We start from the raw sequence: 20,902 nt of genomic DNA on the forward strand, positions 1-20,902 counted from the left end.
TATGGCCTACTATTCCTCTTTGTTCAGCACAGACTCCAAACTGAAATACTCTCCATTTTCAGAGCACATTTATTTCACTACTTCTCTACCTTTGTTTTCATGATTTTCTCTTCCTAAGCAGCTATTCCACTTCTGCAGAGAATGGTATATACTGTGTTTTTCATTTTAAAAATTTATTTATTTACTTATTTATTTTTGGCCACACCTCGCAGCATGCAGGATCTTAGTTCCCTGGCCAGGGATTGAACCCATGCCCCCTGAGTGGAAGTGCAGAGTCTTAACCAATTGAATCACCAGGGAAGTCTCCGAAAGTTACTTCAGTGGCAGTTTCTTGCAGAAAGCCCTCATCTTAGGGATGTTAATGGGATTCTCCTCACGATTGTGAGTTTGTCTGGATTTGTCTCAGTGTACTTAACTGATTTACAGAGCCATTTTGAATTGTGAAAACTCTGGGGCCATGAATAAGATAGGGGAAGGAAGACAAAAAACCCAGATTAAAACCTGTGCTCCCAGAATAAATGCTCTGCTGCACCAGCTTCAAAAAAAAAAAAAAGCCAGTTGTGCTGGGTATATTTCATTTGCCCCTCCAGAGCCATTCTCCATTTTTCTCCACTCTGTTCTCTGTCCCCAGAAGGCCATCCTGAATAGACTGTAATAACAGTCTCCTTTGCCCAGTCTTTTGGGCAAATTCAGCCAATGGAGACAAGAAAAGAACAAGCGAGGAGTAATGTCACCTCTAGTCAGTCATCTACCAGAAGCCAAGGCTTCTATTCAAATGCCCTCACAGTCTTGACAATAACCTCCTATTCCTGCCCGTACGTGTCCAAAGGCTGTGATGGCTACCTACTGTTACTCACTAGATATTTCATTATCCCATGTCAGCTTCCCTTAACCCTTCCCACACTTCTATAAATCACTCCTGTGGTAAGCTCTCCCAAGTTTACCCATTTGAGTATATCATCTATTTTCTGCCAAGGACCTCACTGACACATCACCACTCTTTCCCTACACCTTCTCTGTTTATACTTCCTTTATAGCACTTTTTTTTCCCCTGCGCTAGATTCATCTTTGAATCTCCCAAATCATTAATTTCTTACCTGTAGTAGGCACTGAATGAATGTTTCAAGAGTAAATGGGGGTAGTGGGGAGCATTCCTGGTGGCTCAGTGGTCAAGAGTCCACCCGCCAATGTAGGAGACATGGGATCCCATATGCTGCAGAGAAACTAACCCCGTGGGCCACAGCTACGAAGCTGTGCTCTAGAGCCTAGGAGCTGCAACTACTGAGCCCCTGTGCTGCAGCTACTGAGTCTGTGCTCTGCAACAAGAGAAGCCATCACAATGAGAAGCCCACATACTGCAGTGAAGAGCGGCCCTCACTTGCTCAACTAGAGAAAAAGCCCTCGCAGCAATGAAGACCCCAACAGCAAAAATAAATAAAATTATTTTTAAAAGAATAAATGAGGGGACATAACATTAAAAAATCAAAAGAACAATACTTCATGACATAAAAAAAAATACAAAACCCAAATTTCAGTTTCTATAAATATTCAAAGACAAGAAAGCTAATCTATTAGGATAAAGGTCAGAATCGTGGACATTTCTGGATGTGGCGATTAACTGGGCAAGAACACAAGGGAGCCACCTATGGTGCTGAAAATGCTCCTTATTTTGATCTGAGTAGTAATAATATGGGTATATACATATATGAAGTTTTGTTGAGCTGTACACCTAACATTTGTTCACTTTACGGTATGTACATTAGACCTCACTAAAAAAGAAAAGGAAAAATAAATCTATATGTGGCTGCTTATGTTGAATCAACATAGCTAACACCTCATTTATCCAGAGATTCTTTATTAAAACAAGCAAAAAAGGTCTCTGAACAGTCAAAATAGATGTTACAAAGTCCATACACTTTATCCATGAGAAAGACTTTCAGGCCTTTTCATCCTTACATTTACACCCAATTCCAATTAGCTTTGTTAACTAGCTTCCTGACCTACTATTGATAATCAGTAGCAAATTGGAAAGGTAGGGAGGATGTGTGTTAAAGATTGATAAGTGAGAAATAACAGCGAACAAAAAGCAAGCAAGCAAAATAACCTTTAAAGAGCAGGTAAAAACTCAAGATACAAAAAAGTCTGAGATCACTTACTATATGGCAAGGAGACTTTATAAAGCACTTAAGGCATCCTTCTATCACAGCACAGTAAGAGAAACAGTGTAAAATGAAAACTCTTACTTTTCAGGGAAATAATGAACTATTTTCATCAAGATCTGTCAGTAAGCAGAAACAGGGGTAAACATATGAGAAACAGTCACAGTAAAAATGCATTTAAACTAATTATTTGTAAAAAGATAAATGTCAGTTACCAGGCATAAATGTACTTAGTTTAAAATAACCGCATTTCTGGAGCTTGCTAAATAATTACAACTAATAATTTACTATCATCTTCCTCTTTGGTTTCCCTGGTGGCTCAGAGGGTAAAGCGTCTGCCTGCAATGTGGGAGACCTGGGTTCGAGCCCTGGGTAGGGAAGATCCCCTAGAGAAGGAAATGCAACCCACACCAGTATTCTTGCCTGGAAAACCCCATGGACGGAGAAACCTGGTGGGCTACAGTCCACGGAGTCGCAGAGAGTCAGACACGACTGAGCGACTTCACTTTCACTTTCCTCTTTGGCAAACTATAAAAATTAGCAGATTTGTATTAAAAATGCCAAGTTCTCCCTACAAATTTTTTTTTAAGTGCATCTAAGCACTGAAAGTGTTCATTCTATCAACACTGGTTAACTGAGAACCATTCAAACCAAATCTTAAGCATTTTTTGTAAGCCATATCTAAAAACCTAACATCAAAGTTGTTTATAGCACTACTGAACCACTCCAGTGTCACTTCAAATCACCAGTGTAAGCCACTTCTTTTTTTAAGAGGGAATTCCTACCCATAAGGTCTACATTAGTCTCCCAGCTCTGAATGTTCTACACTTCACTTCTAAACTCTGTCACTCCTAAAGCAATCCCTCTCTGGCTAGAGAAGATTACTGCTGGTTTCTGTGATTTCAAGAATGTATTTTTTAGGAATTCTCCTCCTCATGCTATTTTCAACGATGGTATTATAAGTGTGTGCCTGTGTATTAGTAGCTCAGTCATGTCCAACTCTTTGCAACTCCGTGGACTGTGGCTCACCGATCTCTTCTGTCCATGGAATTCTCCAGGCAAGAATACTAGAGTGGGTTTCCATTCCCTTCTCCAGGAGATCTTCCCAATCCAGGAATCAAACCTAGGTCTCCCACATTGCAAGCAGACTCTCTACCATCTGAAAAACCAAGGAAGCCGTAGAATTATAAGTAGTATCCAGCAACTAGGAAAAAAAAAATGCCATGTTAAGTGATTAAAAAGAAGAGTATTTAATGCAGTAATTCAATTCAATAACCTATTTGGTATATGCCAAGTACAGGGCATACATAAATGAATGAAAAACTATCTGTGCCTTTAAAGGCAAGAAAGACCTGTCAACAAATATATTCAGTGTTAAGAACAATAGTAGATGAACACTGAGAAGGAAGTGACTCAGTTTTGTCAAGAGAAGGAAAAAAAAGAACAAAAGTAGAATCTGTAGCAGTTTTAAAATTAAGTACATGCCATGCAACTATGTAAAAAACTACAGTAGCAAAAATGAGGCCATGCAAAATTTAAAATACTTGTTGCATAAAATGTGTTAGATTACAAATGGCTTTTCCTATTTTCATGTTGAAAGGCAATGCCTTTTCCTCAATCCTATGAGTTTCTGTGAGTTGGAATTTCCCCTAAACTTTCTAACCTCTGTGTGCTTAGTCGCCCAGTCGTGTCCAGCTCTTTGCAATCCCATGGCCTGGAGCCTTCCAGGGTCCTCTGTCCATGGGGATTCTCCAGGCAAGAATACTGGAGTGGGTTGCCATGCCCTCCTCCAGGGGATCTTCCCAACCCAGGGATCAAACTCAAGTCTCCCGCATTGCAGGAGGATTCCTTACTGTCTGAGCCACTAAGGGAGCCCAAGAATGATGCAGTGGATAACCTATCCCTTCTCCAGGGGATCTTCCTGACCCAGGAATTGAACCAGGGTTTCCTGCATTGGAGGCAGATTCTTTACCAGCTAAGCTACCAGCGAAGCCCCTGGCCTCTCTCTATTCCCTCACTATTTTTCCTCTAGAAGGAGAATAGTAACTTACATGATTGGTAAGTTTAGACTAAAGAATTACCTAAGCATAATTCTACCTGTTGCTTTTTTGCTCTTGGGGGCCTACCTGCTAGCTGGAAGTAGTTCTCAAGTGCTCCTCCATGGATGGGCTCTCCTAGCAAGCAGGGAGGATGTTCCTGGCCCTGTCCTGCCTGTGTGCAGGTATGTCTATTTAGCTCTAGGCTTTATGACTAGAAAGCAAAACTGCCTGCATACATAACCTATGTCCTGCAACATGAGCTTTATCAGGAATAAAGGTGGTATTCTGATCTCTCATCTGTCACTCTTTTCTCAGTTTGTTCAGAATTTGGGAAAGAAATGTGGGTTTTATTTATTGAGACCCCTCAGACACAACTAAATTACAATGTCTTCTCATTTAAAATAAAATCTTCATTTTCACCTTATACTAAGCAGCTGGGTGTAATATATGTACATGATTCTTCTTCAAAGACCTCATCATTCCTAGCAGAACTTTTGTCTTAGCAATGTTCGCTGAAGCAATAAATTTTCAAATAGTAAAGCTCATTCATTATGGTGCTTGTGTGCTCAGTCACTTTAGTCATGTCTGACTCTTTGTGACCCTATGGACTGTAGCCCACCAGGCTCCTCAGTCCATGGGATTCTCCAGGCAAGAATACTAGAGTGGGTTGCCATGCCCTCCTCCAGGGGATCTTCCCTGCCCAGGGAAACCCACATCTCCTGTGTCTCCTGCATTGCAGGGAGATTCATTACCACTGAACCACTTAATTTACAACAAAAGCAAACTATAAAATGACGTATAAAGTAGTAAATATTGGTGTTCACTATGTGTATGTAGGTATTTTCCCCCTAGCAAAAAATATTTCTCCATATATTTGTAAAAATTCACATCCGTAATTATTTCTGTCTGCTTTAAACCATTACCATGTAAGTAATGAAAGATCTTTAGGGAACTTTAAAAGGTAGAACAGACTGTTAAATTGAAGAAGCAGTAAAGCTCAGTGCCTAATGACTGGAGAGCTGGAGGAATCACTTTTTTTATACAGTCTGTCTTCCTTCTGTTCCCTCATCTCTTGTCTATCCCTTATCAGCCCTGGGGTGGGGCTGCATAACTGTCAGCATGCTTAGCAGACAGTGAGCTATAAAGCAAGAATTATGAGTGAAGGCATTTGTTTGAAGTTCCAGTGTACCTCCAACCCCAAAGTGACAAACTGGAACAAAAGTTTAAGCGACAAAAATCATGGCTGCAGTAGCTGACAAATTCTTCATCTGGTAGACCAAAGGTTCTTAACCTTTAACTCTGAAACTTCAAAAGATAAGAAGCCCCAATTATCCCTTTTAATTGCTTTTAAACTCATCACTTGCATCTTTGTTGTCCTAATAATAAACAACTGCTAAAAGATTTTTCCCCATATAATCCCTTATGCACAGCCTTTTTACTCAATACAGGCTGCAAAAGGAGTTTCAGGACAATAAAAAGGATTGTCTGAAAAATATAAATTTCAATTAACCTTACCACTGATTTATTGCCAACATTCTCTGGATGATCAAAAAAGCAAAAGAGTTTCAGAAAAACATCTATGTCTGCTTTATTGACTATGCCAAAGCACTTGACTGTGTGGATCACAATAAACTGTGGAAAACTCTTAAAGAGACAGGAATGCCAGACCTGACCTGCCTCTTGAGAAACCTATATGCAGGTCAGAAAGCAACAGCTAGAACTGGACATGGAACAACAGGCTGGTTCCAAATAGGAAAAGGAGTACGTCAAAGCTGTATATTGTCACCCTGCTTATTTAACTTATATGTAGAGTACATTATGAGAAACACTGGGCTGGATGAAGCACAAGCTGGAATCAAGATTGCCAAGAGAAATATCAATAACCCCAGATATGCAGATGACACCACCCTTATGGCAGAAATTGAAGAAGAACTAAAGAGCCTCTTGATGAAAGTGAAAGACGAGAGTGAAAAAGTTGGCTTGAAGCTCAACGTTCAGAAAACTAAGATCATGGCATCTGGTCCCATCACTTCATGGGAAATAGATGGGGAAACAGTGGAAACAATGGCTGACTTTATTTTTTGGGGTTCCAAAATCACTACAGATGGTGACTGCAGCCATGAAATTAAAAGATGCTTACTCCTTGGAGTGTTGTGTCTTTTGTCGACAAAGTACAACAAACCTTCTTTGACAAAGTAATGTCTAGTCAAGGCTATGGTTTTTCCAGTAGTCATGTATGGATGTGAGAGTTGGACTATAAAGAAAGCTGAGCGCAGAAGAACTGATGCTTCTGAACTGTGGTGTTGAAGACTCTTGAGAGTCCCTTGGACTGCAAGAAGATCTAACCAGTCCATCCTTAAGGAAATCAGTCCTGAGTTTCACTGGAAGGACTGATGTTGAAGCTGAAACTCCAATATTTTGGCCACCTGATGCGAAGAGCTGACTCATTTGAAAAGGCCCTGATATTGGGAAAGACTGAAGACAGGAGGAAAAGGGGATGACAGAGGATAAGATGGTTAGATGGCATCACCGACTCAATGGACATGAGTTTGGGTAAACTCTGGGAGTTGGTGATGGACAGGGAGTCCTGGCGTGCCGCGGTTCATGGGGTCGTAAAGAGTCGGACACGACTGAGCAACTGAACTGAACTACCATTGATTTTAAAGTAATCTGGCATAAAGTACTAAGCAGTTCAATAATGAAAATTTTAACTATAATAACAACACTAATATTGCATGGCATCCTTGCCAGGTGCCAGACACTGTTTCAAGAACTTCACAAGTTAAGATCATGGCATCTGGTCCCATCACTTCGTGGCAAAAAGATGGGGAAAATGTGGAAACAGTGACAGATTTCATTTTCTTGGGCTCCAAAACCACTGCAGACAGTGACTAAAGCCACGAAATTAAAAGACACTTGCTCCTTGGAAGAAAAGCTATGACAAACCTAGACAGAGTATTAAAAAGCAGAAACATTGCATTGCTGACAAAGGTCTGTCTAGTCAAAGCTATGGTTTTTCCAGTAGTCATGTACGGATGTGAGAGTTGGATCAGAAAGAAGGCTGAGCGCCAAAGAATTGATGCTTTCCAACTGTGGTACTAGAGAAGACCCTTGGGAATCCCTTGGATAGCAAGGAGATCAAACAAGTTAATCTTAAAGGAAATCAAATGTGAATATTCATTGGAAGGACTGATGCTAAAGCTGAAGCTCCAATACTTTGACTACTTGATGCGAACAGTCGACTCATTGGAAACAACCCTGATGCTGGGGAAGATTGAGGGCAAGAGGAGGAGGAGGCAACAGAGGATGAGATGCTTGAATGGCATCACTGACTCAATAGACATGAGTTTGAGTAAACTCAGGGAAATAGTGAAGGATAGGAAGCCTGGCATGCTGCAGTTCATGGGTCAAAAAGAGTCAGATACGACTTAGCTACCAAACAACAACAGGTTATTAACTCATTTAATCCTCACACCACCACCTCCCATCAGTGAGACAGATGCTTTTATTACCTCCAGCTTATACCTGGGGAAACTGAAGTACAGAGAAGTTAATATTTTGCCTAATATCCTGGAAATACCCTCTGGCCATTTAAACTCTGAAGTCGTCTGGCTTCAGCATTGTGCAACACATCTTATTGTTAATGAGAACTCCAAAGACAGTAGGGAATGGAGACCCATCTCCACCTAGAGTTCTTTCCTTTACTCAAGATCAACATGAACTATCAAGAGAAATGACAGTAAGAGTAAATACAATAATAGATAACCACTGTCAATTCCAAAATATACTATGAGAAATACTAAATAGAGATGTTTGATCCCTGTTGTCAGGAAGGTTACATCTCATTTGGACATAGCAAGTATGCACATGAGAAAACATGCATTAATCAAGAAAACCAAGCTCTTTGTCATTTCTCCTAAAGCAGGTCCTTTTCTCTAACTGCCTACATTGACTAACAATACCACTCACCTTTCAGACAGCCAGAGATGAAATGTCTTCAGACCTCTCTTTCTTCATATGAAAATGTTCATACTTCTCTGTGTCTCCACTGCAGTATTCTCACTATTCTCATTTTTCCTTCCAAGGTAAACGCTATTTTTTTCTAGTTTCAGCTCTGGCTTGTTCTCCCCTCACAAATTTGGCACTGTGAGTAATGTTTCAGGACATCAAGGCTACTTAATTTTACCTATATATTTATCACTAGCATTCCTTCTTGATTTCAGTTCTTCCTGTCTGAAGTATGTGTACTTTTGCTGGTAAAAAAAAAAACAAAACTCAGTTTTTATTTCTCTTTCTAGAAGATTTTACTGGGCATTTACTAGTTTGACAGCTATTTTCCCTCAGCACATGACAAATAACAGTCAACTGTTTTCTGGCTTCCATTCTGTTATTAATAAGTCATTTTTCAGTGTAATTGCTGTTCATTTTTTTTTGGTAAGCAACTTCTCTTTTCTCTCTGCTCTCTTTTAGAACTTCTCTTCTGTGTGTGTTCTGAATTCTGCAACGAAGGCATCTAAGGGTGGATTTCTTTTTCTTTGTTCTGCTGGGATTCAGTGGGCTTTCTGGATATCAGCTGGTATTTTTCATCAGTTCTGTAAAGTTCTATTTACCAGCCATCATCTCTTCAGATATTGCCTGTTCTCCCTTTTATTATCTCCTTTTGGAACTGCAGTTAAATTCATGTTAAACTTTTTATTGTCTAACTTTTTTGATCCCTCTTTATTAACTTCCATGTATTTTTTTCTCTCCAAAACATTATGGACAATTTCTTTGGATCTATAGTCTGGTTCACAGGTTCTGTCACTCAACTGCTGTTTAACATGTGCATCAGGTTTTAAATCTGTGGTTATTTTTTCATCTTTAAAAGTTCTATTTTCAAATCTATATGATTATTCTTTAATCCTCTGTTCCCCAAACATTCCCTCAAGCTTCTATTTCATTTAAGCATATTAAACATGTTTTTGATATCTTATATATAATAGCTCCAAGCTCTGAAACCTTTGTGGGTTTCTTTTGTTGCATACCTTTTTCTGTAAGTTCTTATTCATAGTGTCCTGTTTCTTTGCAAGTTTTGTTCACTTTTTACTATGTACTGCTCAATTTCCTTGGAACTTTATCTGGGGGAATTATCTGATGTCTTAAGAAAATCTGAATTTACTTCTATTTTACTTAGAGAATTTTAGTTTATTTCTATTTATCTGAGACCACTTTACATTTTTCACTTAAGGTTCCTAAGTCTACATATGCAGCATTACTTTAGATAAAAAACTAAATAAGTACTCTGATTCTAATTGTATGATATTTTTCTACTTTGGTCACTTCTTTGAGTCCCATTTTTTTATGAGGCTTCCATACACACAAAATTAAATTTGTTTTTTTCCTGTTAATTTGTCTTTTATCAATTGAATTACTAGCTCAGCCAAAGAACCTACAAGGGAAGAAAGGAAATTTTTTCCTTTCCCACACTACTCCCACTTCTTTTTAGGGATCTGAGATTTTTCTTACTCAGTGATTTCTTTCAAAAGATATATTCTAAAATGCTTAAACTTGTAGCTTAGTTGTTTCAATTGATTGAGTTCTTAAGGGCTTGTTATATACTGAGAGTGGCACTTAGCATATTACTTACCTACATTGACTAAACATTTGACATGTGCTCTCTCTCGTGCATCCTTTTTGCTGTCCCTCCAATAAGTAATTTCATCCAATTTGTGAAGTTCTAGTCTCTACACATTTACCCACAAACTACGGGGGGCGGTTTGAAAGATCCACCAAGAAACTGAGATTTTTAATACTCTATCCAGTTTCTTACAGGTAAAGAAGATAAAAAAGTCAATAACAACACAGAAGGTATGACAAGGACATTTTACAACTTTATCAACCAGATAGCTAATAAATAGTGTGCCTAACAATTGAAAAATGTATTTGTTCAAGCACATAGATTATTTATGAAAACTGGAAAAGGAAATGGCAACCCACTTCAGTGTTCTTGCCTGGAGAATCCCAGGGACGGGGGAGCCTGGTGGGCTGCCGTCTATGGGGTCGCACAGAGTCGGACACGACTGAAGCGACTTAGCAGCAGCAGCAGCAGATCATATGTTAGGCCACATATTTTGCCCACATGACACTTAAATCAGAAATCAACAACAACTAGAAAACTTGCATATGATTAGGATTTTTTTCTAAATAATTGTTAGTCAAAAAGGGAAATCAAAATGAAAATTAGAAAATTCTTTGGACTGAACGATAACCACACTACACACCCAAATTTGTGAAATTCAACTAAAGCAATATTTAGAGAGAAATGTATAATCTTAAATACATATGCTGGAAAAGCTCAAAGTTAAAATGGGCTTAGCATCTCAATTATAAATTTTAAAAAGGAACAAGAGGGAATTCCCTGGCAGTCCAGTGGTTAGGACTCCTTACTCTCACTGTTGAGAGCCTGGGTTCAATCCCTGGTAAGGGAACTAAGGTCCACAAGCCTTCCAGTGCAGTCAAAAAAAAAAAAAAAAAAAGGGATCAAGAAAATAAACTCAAAAAGAGAAACAATAAAAGAGCTGATATAAATAAAACAAGTACCAGTCCCAAGAGTTGGTTTTTTAAAAAAGATTAAAAAACAAATTTCTAGTAGGATTGATTCAGAAACAAAGAAAAAAGATAGAAACGATGTTAGGAATGAAAAAGAAGACAAAAAAGCAGATCTTGAACAAATTAAACATAATAAAAAGATATTATAAAGAAAATAAATTTGAAAAGTTATACTAAAATTTCTAGAAAAATACAGCTTAAAATTTTCAAAGTCAACTTCTCCTCTAAATTGTTCAAAAGATTTAATTCAATGGCAATCAAAATCCCAATATGAATTTTTGTAGAAGCTGAGAAACTTATTCTAAAATTTATATGGAAAAGCAAAGGTCCAAATATAAATGGCAGATTCTTGAAGAATAAGATGGGGGAAAAGATAATAAGATGAGGGGACTTACAGTATACCGTCACACTAAGCTACTGTAATTAAGACAGCGTGGTGCTAACACAGGGCACGTAAACTACTCAATGAAGCACAACAGAGAAGCCAGATAGACTCACACACACAGTGAAATCTGATACAGGACAGAGGCAGCACTGCTGATAAATGGAAAATAAACTTTTCAATGAATTGTGTTGACGTAAGTGGGTATATGGGTTAAAAAAGAGCTATATGGGTAAAAAATGAGCTAGGACCTCTATATCACATTATACATGTAAATCAATTCTAGGTGGATGAAAACTATTTGAAAGGCAAAACTTTAAAACTCTGAAAAAACAACACAAGAGTCTATTCTATGACTTCCAATAGGGGAAGACACGGAGGGTCTCACACCATTAGAGGGCAAGACTAGTAGCCTTGATAATATTAAAAATAAGAACGCCAGTTTCAAAGACACCATGAAACCTGGAAGAAGATATTTACAACCGAAATAACCAATAAAAGATTATATCCAAAATATATAAAGAACTCATGAACTAAGAAAAAACAAAACTCTGAATTTTTAAAACACGCAAGACATGAACACATAATCCCTGAACAATAAATGCACTTCATAAACATAAAAAATATTCAGCCTTATTAAGTAACTAGATAAATGCAAATTAAAATCTCAAAGTAATACACTTCACACTCCACTAGATGAACAAAAATTAAAGTCAGTAAATAGGAATCATTGGTTCAAGGGCATTCTCATTCTCTACTAGCAAAATATAAATTGCGTGACCATTCTGAAAAACAATTCAACTTCCCAGAGGGTCTTAGTTTTCTACGGCTATGTGTATGGGTTGAACCCTGTCCCTCAAAAAAGGATATACTGAAGTCCTGACTCTCAATACCTTAGAATGTGACTTCATTTGGAAACAAGGTCTTTACAGAGGTGATCAGATTAAAATGAGGTGATTAGGATGTAGGCCCTAGTCCAATATGACTGGGGTCCTTATAAAAAGGATAAATTGAGGCAGAGAGACAGGGCACAGAGGGAAGACTGTAAGAAGAGACATGGGGAGAGTGCCATGTGATGAAGGCAGAGGTGGAGTGACAAATCGAAAGGCTGGAAAATGCCAAACATTGCCAGTAAAACCAGCAGAAGGTGGGAGACGGGCACGGCACAGATCCTCCCCTCAGAGCCCTCAGAAGGAGCCAACGCTGGGACAGTCTGACCTTGGCTTTCTAGACTCCAGAACTGTGAGACAATAAGCTTCTGTTATTTAAGCCACTGGGTTTGGGGTGCTTTGGCATAGCAACCCATGCAAACTGTTAGTCGTTAATGCAAACTAATACATTCCGGTAACAAATTACCACAAACTCAGTCACATAAAACGAGTTATCATCTTACAGTTCTGTGGGTCAGAAGTCTGACACAGGTCTCACTAAGTTAAAATCAAAGTGTTGGAAGGGCTGCCGCTTTTGAGGACTTGGAAAAATCCACTTCCCTGTCTCTTCTACCTTCGAGAGCCTGCCTGCTTTCTCTGGCTCCTGGCCTTCTCCCACTGTCAAAGCTAAAGGTAGACTGAGTCTTTCTCACACTATATTACCCCAATCCTACTTCCATTGTCCCTTCTCCTCCGATCTCTGCTTTCCTCTTTCATTTTTTAAGGAAGCTGTGATTACATTGGGTCTAAAAGGATAATCCTGGATAATCTCCCCACCTCAGGGTCCTTAACTTAATCCTATCTGCAAAGTTTCATAAGGCAACACACCCACAAATTCCAGGGATTATTACATGGACACCTTTGGGGTGCCATTATTCAGCCAACCACACATAGTGAAGTTGAATATGAACATACCTCGTTGTTGTTTAGTCGCTAAGTCATGTCTGACTCTTTGAGATCCCATGGACTGTAGCCTGCCAGGCTCCTCTGTCCATGGGATTTTCCAGGCAAGAATACTGGAGTGGCTTACCATTTCGTTCTCCAGGGGATCTTCCCAACTCAGGGATCAAACCCAAGTCTCCTGCATTGGCAGGCACATTCTTTACCACTGAGCCACCAGGAAAGCCTTACAACTTAGCGATTCTAGATGCATGCATGCACCTAGGAGACATTTACAAAAAATTTCACAGCAGCATTGTAGATAATAGCAAACAACTGAAAACCACCCACAGGTCCATGAACAGTGGAATGGATAAGTTTTATTATGGTGTTAAGACGAAATACTATACAGCATTGAAAAATGAACTACATCTATCCATATCAACACGAATGAATCTCAAAAGTCAAGCAAAAAAGTTACAGAAAAATTCATATAGCATGATTCTATTTGTTAAGGTTCAAAAGCAGACAATAATTACAACATATTATTTCTATTATTTAGTAATAAATAATAATAGAGTCATGTCCAACTCTTTGCAACCCTAAGGAGTATAGCCTGCCAGTCTCCTCTGCTGAAGGAATTTTCCAGGCAAGAATACTAGAGTGGGTAGCCATTCCCTTCTCCAAGGGATCCTCCCAAGCCAGGGATCAAACCCACATCTCCTTTGTCTCTTGCACTGCAGGCAGATCATTTACCACTGAGCCATTAGGGAAGCCCATGTTCAGGGGAGTTATAAAGCCAAGTAAAGGAATGAATAGCAAAAAAAAAAAAAAAAAAATCAAGATAAATGTATTGTCTCTGGGACAGAGAAAAGGGGATACAAAAGAAGTTAACACAAAGGAAATGAGTGGTAAATACTTGATATTTTTCTTTTTTGTCTTATTTTCTTCCTTAAACCATATTTTAAAAATATATATATATGTACAGTCTTTTATGTATGGCATTTCTCATTAACAAATATAAATGCTGCTGCTGCTGCTGCTAAGTAGCTTCAGTTGTGTCCAACTCTGTGTGACCCCATAGATGGCAGCCCACCAGGCTCCCCCGTCCCTGGGATTCTCCAGCCAAGAACACTAACTTTAAAATATGCTGAAAGCAAGTTTTACAAAATGTAAGGAAGCAACCAAATAATGTACTCTATCTGATAGAGGAGGGAAAAATCTATAAAGATAAGATAACTTCCAGGTAAATCAATACTGGAGAAAAAGTTCTAGGCTATAAAAGAGGAAGTGGGAAATACTCCTCTTCCCCAAATTCCAAGAACAGACTTCCAACAATCTCTTAAATAAACATGAATCAGCTTGTAAATAATATGGTGAACAATGTTATAAACTGTCAGGAACTGCCCACAGATAGAACCCAGCTCTACTAAAGTTTTGCTTGGCTAACACAGTTGTCCAGTTTGTTTTGTTCAAACTGAAAGCCCTTAGGTAAAGCAGGCAACAGTCCATTCACTTCCATTCTTCCTCATCTCCCCTCCTTCCTCAACATACGACGTAAATAGGCTCTGTGGCTAGCCTCTGAAGGCACCTGAGTTTGAGTCCAGCTGCATCCTAATAAGTCACCCTGAAATAACAATATCAAGTACCAAGTTTACCTATGACGTCATGAACTATGTGATTTCAAGAGTACCTCCTGTCTCTCACTTCCCTTTCTCTCCCACCACTACCCTCAACCTCTTTTAACCAGGGACACTGTTTATCAAGTAATTGGAGATGGCTGGCAAATTAAGTACAGCCTTGGAAAACCATGACCACAGGCGCATATGCTCTTTACAGCAAGCACTAGGGGAACTTGGAGTCAAGACGAAGCTTCTAGTCCTGAATCCCAATAATATCTCATGTCATAACCTAGAGACAATATTCTTTCTCCAGAGCTGAATTTTTTTCCTTTCTACAAATCTCTTCTCTCTCTTCTCTCTTCTATATCTATATAAATGTGCTAATTTCTAGACAAACTTTTCCAGCATGTATAGATTCTCTCTGTTTTAGGAAAGGTTTAAGAAGGCAGGAGAATTTGCTAAGGAAACAGGCTGACTTGGTAACTGAAAGAGAACAAGGAAAGAGAATCAGAAAAGGGCTTGCCACTGAGAAGGATTAAAAAAATCAGAGGACAATGAAAAACAAACTTCACTAAACTTGACTGAAGCCAAAGTTTTACTTATGGCTAGCCCTGTTTACCTTCCACTCTGTGTGGGAAAACAAACTATGGAGATGTTACTATTTCATGTGGTACAATGAAAATATTCTCTCACACATCATCACATCACTGCTCCACAGGACTTGTCAACTTTTATTTTTAAACGCGGCCAACTCTGCTACGACGCAGTTTTGTTCTCAGCTTATACACTTAATTTGAGCATCCCTTTGGTATCGAAAGGCTTCTTAATCTTAACACATTTTAATACATTTCTTAAAGGAGATTTCAATCAGTGTGAATGGTAAAAGCAAAAGCAAAACTCTACATACACATCAGGAACAATAAGCAGTCCTCAAACATCTAGAGCCATGGATGGACGCGGGGAAAAGGTGTTCCATAAGTTCTAACGGCTTTTTAAAAAAAACAAAACACAAGGCTAAAAACATTATTATGGGCTGTGCAAGTAAGGGTCAAGGGCATGAACCTTATTCTGTGTACAATGAAAAGCCATAAGAGATTTCTGAAACACAGCAAGTGATTTGATAAAAATCTGTTTTTGAACGATAACTCTGATGGCAAGGTACATATAATATTTACAAAATAAAGCATAAAAAACACTATGTAGGCTGATGTTTCATTGTAAAATATTAACACGAAATTAGAATTGGCCAAATTTCACAGTATTCTTTAAAAAATTCATAGAAGGTTATGCCTTGCAAATTCCTTAGGAGAATAATCACTTAAACTAAAATCTTTTTAAAACCTTCCTACTACATGTGTATCCTTTTTCAAATAAAATTAACACTTTAAATAATATTCATGTGCTTTAAGGCCACAGAATTTTAAAATATTTACCTAACCATTTAGAAAGCACTCAGCATTTTAGGTATAGAATAATATCTCACAAACAGACTAACCTCGTATTTACCTAGTCCATCACACATAAAATGATCTGGTTTACAGCTGAAATCTCCACTGTAGAAAGTATAATTAAAATGACACAGAAATGTCGTTTGTTAAATTCTGGCCAAAGTATCTCATGTAGGCAACTAAAAAAAATTTTTTTTAACTTCCTATTAGTTTCAGCTGAATCTTGGCAAATATACTCCAAACTCAGTGCTTCTTTCCATTAACCCAAGGAGCACAGTCAGCAGTAACTAAACAGTAAACCTAACTGTGAAAATCATGTTTTACAAACATATGCTATTATGCTTCAATACAGTATCCGACATAACAATCTAAAAGTTAAGAACTACCTAACATCTACTTTCACACAATTAAAAACATTTTTATTGACATGAGTTTTCAATTGCTTTTCAAAGATGTTCATAAAAATGTTTAAATTCGTAAGGAAATGAAGTGTAATAAATTTATCAATCCAAAAATGAATGTCCACATATACGGCTTAAAAGAAAAGTTCTATTAAAAAATACAGACTATTTCTTCATATTTTTCAGTTATCATACCTTGGAAAATATAGGCTAGCAATATCAACATTAAACATTTAAGTAAAACATCAAGATCTATTAACTTGTGAAGTTTTTTTATACTTTCATTTGTAGCTTACAAAAAAAGTAAACGAACGAAAAGAAATGAGTTCTAGAATTGAAAGGTGGTATAGAATTCATCTACTGGATCCCCTGATTTGACAGGAGACTGAGACTCAGAAAGGCTCACCAACTTTTCCAGTATGACGGTAGACCCAAGACTTTACCCTTGAATCTCTATGAATCTAGGGCACTTTCCCCAATATCAGCTTCTACCCAAAACTGTTTGTCTCCCTTCATTTTCTGAAATAAGAGAGTGACTTTACGATGATGACATACAAAGTTTAGCACTTTTAAAATTAGAAAGTCTCTTAATCTTTTACTTCTATAAAAGTATAGGCTTCCACTTAATTTCTTTCATATAACGTATATGCAAACAAAACCACAGATCCACTGCTGAACTTTAGGAAAAAAGCATAAGTAAAAATTTTTGTTATTACAATGTCTGCCAAGTTAAAAACACCTTGTAGTTTCTAGTATTGCCAAAAGAATATTATAGTTTGACACTGAACATTAGCTAATCATATATAAACCCCTGAACTATTAGCATATACTTAAGACCCCCAAAAAAATGTTCCTATTCATAGTGGAATGTAAAGCGTTTTCTGTACTAATAAAATATGCCCTTTTTAAAAAGCACAAATTGTATTTTCCTCTAATACAAATTAAAATTAAAGCTACCTAGCATAACAATGCCACACCTGGTTAACTGTCGAAAAAAGGTTGCTGTGATAGAAAGAGCACCAAATCAGGAATTTGCAATTAATAAGATAACAGCCATAATTCACTACTCCAACACACTACAATTATGTTAAACTGTAATACTACTACGCTCAGGAAAACTGTCTACCAGTGTAATGAAACTATGCTAAAACACTTTCCTGGTGTTAAAAAATGCAATCTATTCACAAAAAGTCAAATGTCCATCCAATGTTATTCCTGTCTATGAAAATAGTTGATACGACTTTTCTCTACAGTGAATCTTCTGACAATTTTTCTCCTGATACATGTTTTCCTGGGCATTGTCTACTATTATCATTGGTAGTAAACTGAGAAAACAAAAGGCATGATATTTTTTGAACAATTTTTTTCAAGCATTTGACCAAATACAGACCACAAAAGCGGCCTCTGAAAACACTTTTCAGGAAGCAAGGTGTTTGTCTCTTTGAGCACTACAGATAGTATAGTAGTTTATAGATTACATTGAAGAGCAAAGAGCAAAAAAAAAAAAAAAAATCAGAATTAGTAACAATAAGAAACTTCTGTTTCAGATATATTAGGTCCCCAGTGTAAAATGTTTCACTTATCAACAAGTCTGAAAACCAAGGGTATAAACTCCTACTTGCCCATTTAAGCAAACCTCTACATTTATCCTCTTAACTGCTTAGAAGGCATTGAAAACTGAAAAATCTAGGTTCAAATCCCAGCACTTCCACTGTTGATGATAATGTGTGAAGTTGGGTAATCTCTATAAGCCTCAGTTTGCTCATCTCTAACTTGAGGTTAATGTCATCTACTATACAGTGTCCTTGTGAAGGTTTAAGACAATACAAGTATTTTGCACTTAGTAAAATGCTCAGAGAACAGTAGCTATACTTAGTGAGTTTCTTCCTAATGTAGAACAGGTAAGATTTCCCTAGGCTATAAAAAGAAACTCTTTCCCTAATGATGATTTCAATTCCTTAAAAAAAAAAAAAAATGTAAACCTACAGGAAAATAAATTGTAAATGTTTTTGGTATATTTCCAAACATTACTAAGATTAAAGGTTAAATTGTTACAACATTCTCCTAATTATGCAACAAACACACAGGACCACAGAGTTAGTCTGTAAAAGATTATATTAGCTTATTACTGCTGAAATTTGGGGTGGGGGTGGGGGAAGAAACCTCTTAAAATTATCCCCAACGGTCTTTTCATCTAAGTTAACTAGTCTCTGTTCCAAAACTCACCACTTTTCTTTTAATTGTAAGACCTAAGATTTGTCCTATTATCAAGAATAATACTGATTATTTAAAACTGATTAAAATTCACACATCTATATATTCACTCATTCTAACGGCTGTATGTTATCTTTGAGGGAAACAGCACATTATTACAGCAACAAATAAATGACACCAGAAGTGTCATAATGTAATTCTTCAAATAATTACAATAAAAGATTCTTCATTCTTCTGAGAACACATCTACTGCATAAACAAACTCTTTAAAAAGTGTAGCATGCTTAGTCTGCTATTTCATTTCTATTGAAAGATAAATGGTACTTCTGCGTTTTTTTGTTTTTGTTTTTCTAAGCTTCCTGTATTTTAGGAGTTATTTCCAGAATAAAACTTTTTTTTTTTTTTTTTTTTTTATACCCTGGAAGTAAACAAGCTTTCAAACGCACTAATTCAATTCGGGAACTGAAGCGATAAAACAGCCCTCCTTTCCTTAGCAAACCTTGCCTTTCTGGAAACGTACCTGTTCTCTCGAGATGCAAGGCAACGAAGGTCTCCTGAACATTTTGCAACTGCCAGAGTAACCGCCTGAAGTTTCTCCGAATGACACGCAGCTGGACCTCCTCCGGGGTCTGATCACAGGCACTTTTTCTTCTGCGGTACTGGACAACTGAGGTTGCTGGGGAGCTTCCCTGATTTGAAAGAAGTGATCCAGCCCCAGGGCAAGCAGGCAGCCGACGCCCCCCACCAGGCAGGACAGCAGGGGCCGGAGGGCTGGAGGCAGCGCCCCAAGGCTAGTGAAGGACACCCACCAGATGAAGCTGGAGAAGACCAGCACCACGATGCTGTGCCGGAGCCTCTCCGGCTGCGCGAGCGTCAACAAGCCCACGCAGCTCAGCACCAAGAACCACCGGCCCGCCACCGCTGGGGGTGTGTGCGGGACCGGGGCCCCGGCGTCTCCGTCCCCCCAAGACCAGGATTCCCACTGCCCCACCAAGAAGTCCCCCAGGTAACAGCAGGCGGGGAGTGCCAGCAGCCACCAGGAGCCGCCGCCGCTCCGGCCCGGCCCGGCGCCCCGCTTGGTCCGGGTCAAGAAGCAGGTGAGGAAGAAGAAGGCACAGGCGATGCTGAAGAGGGGGCTGAGGCTTTGCGAGCAGACGCTCAGCAGGGTCCGCAACCGGGCGGCCCCAGCAGCCCAGCTCTCGGGCCCCGAGCCGAGCAGCAGGGCGAGGACAAAGGCGGCCAAGGCGCCCAACAAGAGGCGCGCCCGGGAGAAGGGGGAGCCGCGCCGCGGCTGCTGAGGGGAGGCGGACGGCGGCAGCAGCAGCTCCACGTTGCAGAAGCGGCAGAGGTGGAAGAAGAAGCCGCGCGGAGGGTCCTGCCGCAGGGGGCTCACGCAGCCCTTCACGTAGCCGTTCCTCACACTCTCGAGGGGCGAGGCGGCCCCGTCCGGCGGCGGCGGGGACCGCATGGCTTTGGCGTCTCGCTCGTCCCTCCTCATGGCCGGGACGCCCGGTGGCCGCGGGGGCTCGGCACGCCCCGCTCGGACCGCAGCGGCCGCTCGCGCTCCCTCCCGCCTGGCCCCCACGCTCGGAGCGCCCCCCGGCTCTGCGGCGCGTCAGGGCTGCGCCCGCCGCCGCGGCCCGGGGTCCCCGCCGCGCGGGTGGAGGGGCGGCGGGGTCTGGGACATGCTGGCTGAGAAGAGGGGCGGAGGGGGCTCCTCTCCGGGACTTCGGCGGCCGGACCCCGCCCCCCTTCCTGTTACCCCGGGCACTTCTTGGGACTGGAGCGTCGGCGTCGCCTCCCGGCTCCCGCGGGCTGCAACAGTTACCTCTCGGCCCCAGCCTGGTCCGTTGGGCGCGCGAGCGGCGGGCGGGCGCTCCTCCCCCGCCGCTGCCCCGGCCGGGTGCGCGCCCCGCCCGCCCGCCTGCGCGCGCCCGCGCCCCGGCCCGTCCGGCAGCCAAGGGCGCCGCCGCTCCTACCGGCCGCCTGCCCCATCGCGGGCTGGGGACCCCAGCCGCCTCAGCGTGCCCAGACTGGGGAGAGCGCGGCTTGCGGCCGCCCGGAGACCGATCCAGGTTGGGAGGGATGGGAGGGACCCTTTTCGGATAGAAGGGGGCAAGCCCGCCATCCTGGAATCCCCCCAGGCGCTCAGGTTCCTTTGGGGTAAGTCACAGACCTCAGGCAGGCTCCGACAGGTCACCACTGGGGGCGTAGGGAAAGAGGGCGCTTATGGTCCCCAAG

At 40.3% G+C, this 20,902-nt stretch overlaps 1 protein-coding gene across 1 annotated transcript in view; it reads right to left on the reverse strand.

The window, feature by feature from the left end:
* The window catches only part of PDE3B (phosphodiesterase 3B), a 173,505-nt gene extending 153,236 nt beyond the window's left edge, over positions 1 to 20,269 (reverse strand). Inside the window, exon 1 of the mRNA XM_055548538.1 lies at positions 19,182 to 20,269. Within this exon, the coding sequence (XP_055404513.1) occupies positions 19,182 to 20,159 (978 nt within the window). The 5' untranslated portion in view covers positions 20,160 to 20,269. The remainder of the gene's footprint in view (positions 1 to 19,181) is intronic.
* Between the last annotated feature and the right edge of the window lie 633 nt (positions 20,270 to 20,902).

The sequence above is a fragment of the Bubalus kerabau genome, chromosome 15 (genome assembly GCF_029407905.1).
Source record: "Bubalus kerabau isolate K-KA32 ecotype Philippines breed swamp buffalo chromosome 15, PCC_UOA_SB_1v2, whole genome shotgun sequence".
NCBI classification, from domain to species: Eukaryota; Metazoa; Chordata; class Mammalia; order Artiodactyla; family Bovidae; genus Bubalus; species Bubalus kerabau.